The sequence below is a fragment of the Fulmarus glacialis genome, unplaced genomic scaffold (assembly GCF_000690835.1).
Source record: "Fulmarus glacialis isolate BGI_N327 unplaced genomic scaffold, ASM69083v1 scaffold34191, whole genome shotgun sequence".
NCBI classification, from domain to species: domain Eukaryota; kingdom Metazoa; phylum Chordata; class Aves; order Procellariiformes; family Procellariidae; genus Fulmarus; species Fulmarus glacialis.
Genome location: NW_009194381.1, coordinates 51,971 through 61,033, shown reverse-complemented (window position 1 = coordinate 61,033; position 9,063 = coordinate 51,971). Strand labels below are relative to the sequence as shown.

General features: G+C 38.8%; 1 protein-coding gene across 1 annotated transcript in view; it reads left to right on the top strand.

Annotated features, from left to right (window-relative positions):
* Positions 1-509: 509 nt before the first annotated feature.
* The window catches only part of LOC104084033 (nesprin-2-like), a gene marked incomplete at both ends in the record, with an annotated part of 58,450 nt that continues 49,896 nt past the window's right edge, over positions 510-9,063 (top strand). Inside the window, 8 exon segments of the mRNA XM_009587739.1 lie at positions 510-611; positions 1,382-1,519; positions 2,397-2,561; positions 4,407-4,519; positions 5,211-5,367; positions 7,077-7,173; positions 7,321-7,508; positions 7,678-7,842. Of these exon segments, the coding sequence (XP_009586034.1) occupies positions 510-611; positions 1,382-1,519; positions 2,397-2,561; positions 4,407-4,519; positions 5,211-5,367; positions 7,077-7,173; positions 7,321-7,508; positions 7,678-7,842 (1,125 nt within the window).

Here is a 9,063-nt window from a genome sequence, read left to right as displayed (position 1 = left end):
TATTATGACATTTTCAATCCTGGTTGTCTTCATGTGTGCTCTGAAGTCTGTATGTAAATATTGGGGTAGACGCAGACAGATTTGCAAATGTGCAGAACAACCCAGCTTTAAATTTAATAGCTCACATATAAAATGGACAGAATTTGTCATTCACAGATCATACTGGTTGGAAAACCAATTTTTCTATTCTCTATATTTTCCTGTGAGAGTTTATGTATTAATTGGTTAGTCACGTGTCTCCATACTGATAATCTCCTTTCAATAGAACAATCAGGATCTTCTTTTAAGATGCCTTCATATATCCAGGTGCCAGGTTTAAAACTTTGGCCTTGCTCTATAAAAGCGCCTGACCCAAAACTCATTAGAGTCCGCAGGAATTATTATTTGTTTTTTCAACAGCTTTGAATGGGGTTTATCATGTGCTCAGTATGTGTTGTTTTATGGCACAATGTAAATTAAAAACAAGGCTTGCAAAATGGAAAAATGAAATTTTCTGCTCTAATTACCAGGAAAAAGTAAAAGAGGCCGTGAGCTGGTTGGCTGCACAGGAGAAGAAGTTAGCAAAGTTGCTGATCGACACAGAGAATGAAACATATTACCAGAAATACAAAGTAAGTTGCATTTCATAGTTACCTGCTTTTGCAAAAAGAAATACTAAAAATATTCCCAGAAACATAGCTTTTCATCTTCCTTGCCTAAACTGAAGTGTTAAATAAACTTTTAAACAAGAGTTGGAAATCTGACAATGAATCTGGTAAATGTCCTCAAATGATTGAGGGAAGGATAGAATGAAATTCTTTCTGTTAGGAAACAGATATATGCTGCTTGGTTTCTGAGCAGAGCAAGGTTTTTTGGAGAGAGTAAAGTAGTGTCTTTTAATTAATTGACATAGTTGAAGACTTGGACAAGATTCAAGCACATAGGCCCTTTACAGGGTCACCTTCGCCATTTCTGTGATAACAACAACAGTAGGTTTTACCCAACTAATGTTGTAGAGGAGTAGTTGAAATGTTGGCTATAGATTGTGTCTGAAGTAAAATTTCCTTTCGTTTATATTGTAGCCAGAGTTTGTAATAAAATGGCCCATGGGGGACTGTGAGGGGAGGAATTTTCCCTTTCTCTTGGTGGGAGGGGAGAACCATGTCCTGACTGCACTGACATTATATTAAATACAGATTTTGCTAGTGAATGGCACCTATAATTTCAGACCAAAATGCTGCCTGGAGACAAATATGCCTCTTTCCTGCTATCTTGCCTTTCTGTGCATCACACCCTTTGAAGTTAATGGAAGTCATACCAATGTGTTCAAAGGCAGTACTTGGCTCCATGAGCTTCCATCTGAAGTCTTCTTCTATGAATTACTCTTCCTTTTTATCCCTAGGAAATGATGTCATTTATGGAAGCATTTAACCAAGAAAAAAAACCCTTTCTGCCTGTGTTGTCATCAAAAAGAAGTGAAGCTGAGCTGAGCAAAGGCCAGCAGCAGATGAGAGAAGAGTGGGATAAACTGATCTCTCAGGTCAGAGGCATTTTTAGCTCACTTCATTAGCAGTGTGAGCGTGTTTGGTGAAGAAGCCTAAGTGTTCCCCAGGAACTCGCACAGGGAAACGTGGGGAGATGATACTTTATTTGGATTGATAAAAGAGGTATTGATCCTGAACCTGAAGTCCAGACAAACTGAGTGGTGTACAGTGCCCAAGAGGAGGCAGAAGGTGACTGTGTATTACCGTTCTGCCTCCTGAGCCTCAGGACTGTGAGACGTGTGAAAAATGGCCTGCGTCTGATTATCTTTGAGCACTCATCTGATCAAAGTTTTTGGCCTATTTATGCTTAAAAGGTTTTTTAGGGACATAATTATGGCTCAGATAATGATGCAGCTGGGAAAAGTGTGTTAATATATTCTTTCCCATGGCACAGATAGTGATATAGTGAGATCTGGTTGGTCAGTACTTTGCAATGAGGTTGGCTGTGTTGTCACCCTTTGTCGCAAGTGGGATGTGTTGGGCCTTGCTGGTAATTGCTCTTTATGGAAGAGATGTTCCCCTGTCAGCCCCATGATAGAAACCTGTCCAGAGCATCCCTGTTTCCCCTCTGTTTTGCAACTGATTTACTATAAATTTCCCTGTTGCTGGCCTTGAGATGGTAACCAACCAAGGATAGTAACTGCCAAATTCTCTGTAGTGTTACAGAGATTACAGGCTGGGGAGCAAATCTGCGTCTCAGGTAAATATATCTGATTTGCAGCTGACTTCACTGGAAGCTCCTTTTCTGAATGGTGACAGGTGGGTTTTTTGGGGGAATGTCTAGAGCATCAGCTTACGAATCATGTGTCAGTATCTTGGGGATGAGGAAGAAAATAGTAGTGAGCAATTTAATCACTTGTTTTCCTTTTTAAGATTAACAAATGGAAAGTGAAGCTGGACCAGATGTTGCCCTCCCCTCTGGATAGCATTGAGGCCTGGCTTCAGGAGGTAGAACATCTGCAGGCAGAAGATTTGCCTGATTTGCAGGACCCGTTTAAAGCAATGTTTGTCTTCAGAGAAATAATTGTAATATTTAAGGTATGCTGATCACAAAGGAACATTCTGCTTCAGTCTGACCTAGCAAAGCACTTGTTATGGAATTGCTATTTGACATTTTGGGAAATGATGTGGATATGTTTATCTTCTGAAGATGAAAAGCTCTTCTGAGCATACCTTTGAACAACGATGAGTTTAATTAAATAACTGCATGGGTCTATAAGGAAGGTTTCTGATTTCACTGGGGTGAGATTAAATTTGAGTACTATCTGAATAAATTACGGTATTCTTTTTTATGTGGTTCCTGCAACTTGTTTGTTTGTTAAGTAATGACACAGGGTAATTGCATCCTTATCTTTAAATCTATGCTTAATGCATACCTATTCAGAAAAGCACTCGGGCTCAGGGTTACATTCCAGTGAGTTCATGCAGTTTGTGTGTTTAAAGTTAAGTATTTGCTGAATCACTCTGTAATTCCATTCAAAGCAATGGGAGGTACCTCGGTACCATGCAAGTTATTTATTCTGATCTTGAAATCTTTACACTTGAGTTTGAGAACTTTAAAAAGAGTAGATGCGTTGATGCCTGGTTCATCATCATAATGCTGTACTTGTTTTTTTTATGAACAAGGAGCAAGTTGGATGTTTTTGTGACATGTCCGTAGAGAGAATTTGAAAGAATGGGAAGTACAGGTTTTTGTAACTGGCTTGATAACACCACTTTTTTGTACTGTTGCTAGTCAGTTCCTGATATGAGAGATGGCTTTTTAACTGATAACAGCTTTGCCAGAATTTAGCCATTTGGTCTATGATTTTTGTGTTCAGCCTAAGTAGTTAAAGCATTTCTAAGAATGAGACAAAGAGAGAGATGTTGTTGGTTTAGGGGTTTCTTTCTTCCCATTGAACGAGTAGATAAAATCACTAAATTCCTTAAGAAGAAGAAACCCAAGATACTTAATTTCTATCAAATCCACTTTTTCTGATGGGACGACATTCTGCTGAGAATTTTTTTTTCCCTTCCTTCCTCTAGTCAATCCTTTTAGTAAGTCTCATGTACGAATCTTGTTGCCAAGGTGGTGCCTTAAGATGGAAATTTTACTTTCTCTTAAAATCTAGGGAATTACCCACCAATGCTCATAATTGTCTGGCTGGAATAGTATTAAGGTAGCAAAATCAAGTGCTGAAAAACTGTGCACTATTTTGGGTGTTGAGGGCTGCCCCAGGATTTAGCCATTTCCATTAACATGCTTTGTGGCAGGTTTTATTACATAGAAATGAACTTTCAGCATATTTCTTTATATGCCATTTATGAATATTGTTATCGTCTGTGCGATGCATTTTATGTTTTATTTTTACATTGGCAATTTGAGACACATGCCCATAAAATATTCCCCAATTATGTGATACCGGCCATCAGAGGGTTAATGCGATATGCATCTAATGGTATTAGATGGAAATTTATTGGGCATTCAAATAAAATATTAAGCAAGCGTGACATAATAGGTTTATTCAACAGGTTTTGCTGTCAGTCTTTGCTAACACATAGCAAAGAACAACTTAATATCCTGAAACTGTTACAAAGCCACTTTTTTTGTCCTAAAGGTGATAGTGAAAGTGAGGAAAAAATTGGTAGCATGGGTAGTGTAGATTCATGTTCCTTATATTTAACTAGATGCACAGTGGTAAGTAGTACTGCACTAAATATGCACTTTGGAAGGTGATGAGATAAATACTTTCATCGCACTTTAATGAGTAAAGACACTGGAAGATTGTCTTGTGCTGACTAGTTCTTAATAGCTGTCACTCTAATTGGCAGGTGACTTGCAGATTCCCAGGTGAAATACTCTAGAATTAAAATGAACGGCTTACTATGTCTTTTTCTCCCCAGGGCTTGATGGATTGTTTCGATTCTCACTTCGACACCCTTCAATCGTTTAAGAATGAAGATGAGAAGAATATGCCACTAGTCTTGCCTGAAAAGTTAGAGGAAATGAAAAGAAGGTTGTGATCCTCAAATTCCCTCTACTTTGACTATGTTGTATTCTAGCTCTGCTATTGACTTGCTCTGCTCTGAACAAAACATGTAATTTATCCATGCCTTGCAGAAAAAGAGCATTTTCCACCTAAGCACAGATTGACTGTCGTGCGCAGCAGGCAGGTTCACTCATTGGTCCAATGAATGTTTAATTATGTGTAGAAAGTGGAGCTCATTAACAGGAACTTTTCAGATGCCCTTTGCTAGTGTGGATAGGAAACACCCATTAAGGGTAGGAAACATGAATATTTTTAATGTAAAAATTTCTCTGGGGGTGTGGATTCTCTAATTTTTAATTTCCACATTTTAAAATCACTTAGATATACAGGTTGTGCAACCCCATATATCTGTTGGAGGATATTTTCAAAAATGCCCAGTGAATTGTGTCTGTAACCTGAGACCCTTTGACATACAGATGGAAGATGGCCCTTTTCTGGGCATTTAAGATTTTTCATAAATTGAGCAGTCAATATTGACTCAAAATTGTTGCTACTTAAGAAAAATGAACTGTTGTTATCTTAAAATTTTCCTCCTGTCATAATAAAATAATGTTTACATATATGTAGATCTGAGTTTTTAGGCTAAAAACCTTACACATTAATGCCTTCTATATCCAATGATTTTGAGTCAACTTTTGGAACATTTCACTGTTTGCAGATTCAGCAATATTCGTTTCACAAACTCCAACACCTTTCTTGAATACCACTATGGACTGTGCTCAGCTATTGCCAATGAGGTGATGTTAAAGCTAAATATCTGGGACATGAAATATGGGACAAAAGAGTCCGTGGAATCACTGCTGGAAAATTGGAATGTGAGTTTGAAATATATGTATCACACCCTGACAATAATTCTTCTTCCCCACCTCTCTTTGATTCAAGTTGTCTTTGTCCTCATCTGAAAATACTACGAGAGTTTGTAGAAGCATGGTAGACTTGTGAGATCTGGGATTTATGCAAAGAAGGACAGGTAGACTTTCATAGAAGCTTTCTTTCCCCCCCACATCTTCCCATTTTCCTCTGAATGAGAGCTCTTTCTTCAGTTTGGAGAAATAGAGCGGGCTGTGACTGTTTGTAATTTTCTCTCTGCCCTTTTTTATTCTTTATTGGGAAGATTTGTGTCTTTCTAGACTATTTATAGGGCCAGCAGTAGCAGCCCTTCCCTAACTCAAACCTCTCTGGGGTAGTTCAGTATCTTTGAAAGTTTGCTATCTTCGAAAACAACCATTACCCACAGTGCTGGCTAATACTGCCTTTTGCTGTTGCCTCTTCCTTTTCCAGCTTCCTTACCTCCTTATGCTTCGTGGTGAATATGAATTGTCTTGTTTTGTTATATTTTGTGCTTAGCTCAGCTTCTGGGCTCAAGTTATTAAAATTATCCCACATGTAGGCATATAGGAGGGGATGGATTACCCTACCCCAAATACCCCCAAAAAGATGCATCAAGAATAGGGGCAGAGAGGTTCAAATGCTGATGCCATCAATTTTGCCACATCTCCAGTTAATGGGACTCCTCCTGAATTCCATCTTGGTGGAGTTTCTAAATTGTTTCTCAGAAGCTTTTCAGGCAAATCCCTAGTTAAATTAGTGGGAATTTCACCAGCATCAGAACTGTGGAAGGAGGCAACAAGAGTTTGTATAAAATACCAGTTTTCCTGAGCAGTATTAACCTTACCTTGTGGTGAGATGAGAGTACAGAGTTAATCTGTGCTGAGTTTCTTGATTCAGTTGGTTTCATAAATACTTACTATCATGTTATTTCTACAGTTGTGGTTCATGGTCTTTCTCAAGCTGATAGAATATAGAGCTTTCCCTAGGAGTTTAAGGCTTGTTGCTGGCTATCCTTCTGGTCCCATGATGTGCAGTCCTGGCTGAGGGTGGCGAGGTGGCCCAGGTTTGTCATGGCCACAGGAGAGGTGGTTTTGTAGCCTGCTAGATAGGACGTTTGTAGGAGTGGGGAGCTCTAGGGTGAGATGCACTTCAGACAGAGGGGGGCTGAGGATCAACCCTCTCATTCCCTGTGTGAATGTTCAAAGTACAAGTCTCCTCCTCTGCTCCCATTTCTTCCTCTCACCCTTTCTATCCCTAGTTTGGATCTTACTTGATCTGTGGCAGAAACTAGGCACGTCAATATTTCTGTGCATGCAGGGAAACTTACCTTTCTCTTTTTTGACTTATATGACTAAATTCTGCCTGACTTGTTCTAGATGCCATTTCTCAATATTGCTCTAGGGCCTTAACTTTTTGAAATAAACAGTCCTGACTCATGCAGGGCTGTGACTCAGGCAATGGCATTCAGGAGTTAATATTCCCATTTAGGTTACTATCTGCATGAGCAGAAAAAAGAACAGGTCTATTTCACACTAAAGACTGCAGATGAGTTGCTGGATGGGCTTTGCTCAGTTCATGTTTAACCTGCAGGTTGTAGGCTCATATTGAAAAAAAATGTATCCAAAGCTGCATTTCCTATCTAGTTTTATGTGGGTTAGTGTTACCCATGCCAATTACTTTTCACTTTGGGCAGAATTTCATTGAAGAAAAGAGGCTTGAAACGCAACTAGAAACTGCTACTCACATCTGTGAAGATTTGAGAAACAAAAACATAAGCGGTCCTGGCTTAGGTAAGTTCGTGCACAGGAACTGATATGAAGACCTCTATTTTGAACTGATGTGCTGTCACCAGTTTTAATTCCCACTTATGTATGTTTTGTGTAAAATAACCTCTCTGTTTCCAAATGTATAATAATATTCCCTATTTGATGTCCTAGCTGGAGATCCTCAAGAAATTAGCAAACTTTTAAAGACAGTGGAGTCAAAGATTTCTATGTGCAGAGACTATATTTCCAATGTAAATACCACGCTGCAGAAAGTCCTGTCTTCCTGGAGTAATTATACAGAAAACATCTACTTACTAAAGACGTGGCTGGAAGAAAAACGAAATGAGCATCCCAAAGAGGTATGTGGTTGGATTTCTCTTTGTAATGACAGACGGAGATACTTAGAAGCCTCCTGGAAGGAAAGCATTATACATGACAGTGGTGGTGGTTGTTGCTTTTCTGTTCCTCATTTTGGAAATAAACTTTTGGCAGAGTTCTGCTTTAAATTATTTCAATGCCTCTGTCTAGATCCCTGCTGAGATCCTGGCAAAGTGGAATTCAGTTCATGGTTCCTTAAATGAAGCTGGAAACTATCTCATCGAAGTCAGCAAAGAGCAAGTTGGATCAAATATTGCCAAAGAGCTGAAGAAACTGAACAGGAGATGGGCTAAGTTCATGAAGAGGACACACTTTGTAAGTTACTAGTTTCCTGTGACTCTTTTGCTATGCAGCCTTCAAAATCATATTTTCTAGACTTATCAGCTTGCTAATCAGAGGTTAATAAATGTTTCAGTCAACTCAGTATTGCCAGTTTTAAAACAGGAGGAACAGAGAATATGCAGAGGCATCTCATTCTTAAGTTTTGTGACTCAGTTAAATGCTCTTTGTGACACGATGGAAAATGTTCAATTTTTTAAATGGAAATTTTAAAACCACTTATAAAAGGAAATCTTATTGCAGGATAAAGCTCTTTATTCAGTTCTAGAGATCGAAGTAATCAGTTTGTTAAGAGCTTGTGAGCCTTTGCTAAATTATATAATCTCTGCCTCAGCTAGTAGACAGTCATTATTGCTGCATAGATATTTCCAGGGTTGTGCAACTTTAGATCAGCTCACTTGACAGGTTTTTAGGCTGCTGTAAATTCCTATACAGCCTGCTTAATGTTACATATATTACATTTCCTAGAATGCTTTCACAAGAATGACATTTTCACTTTGCCTGGGAATATTAGAGCTCTTAATTTTCTAAGTTGAGCCTTTCATTGACATTTATTAAAGCTGTGACAATAAACGGTTGCAACATTTTTGTAGGAGATGAGCTTAATGAGAATGCAAGAAGATCAAAGGAAACATGTTCCCAGGAGTGAGGGAATTCCAGAGTTTCCTAGAAAAACCGTCTCTAGTAAGAGATGCTTTTAGGAAATACATTCAGAAAACAGAGATAAAGAGGCCTCTTGCAGCCTTAAAAGGGCTTAAGGACTTCAGGAGTTATTTTTCTGGCATTGCTTTGGACATTATGGCTATAATATATATTATATTTATTTTTATATATAAAAAGGCAAGGGCATATGCTTGAGTTCTGGCCTGCGACTGCTAGTACCATTAAACTGTTAGCACGCTCCCTCGTTTTGATTTGACCAACACCAGCTATTGTTCTCTTGGACAATTGCCTGGCATAGCCTGGGGGATGCTGCAGCCCAGGAGTTTTTGGACATTATGGCTATAATATATATTATATTTATTTTTATATATAAAAAGGCAAGGGCATATGCTTGAGTTCTGGCCTGCGACTGCTAGTACCATTAAACTGTTAGCACGCTCCCTCGTTTTGATTTGACCAACACCAGCTATTGTTCTCTTGGACAATTGCCTGGCATAGCCTGGGGGATGCTGCAGCCCAGGAGTTCCATAGTAG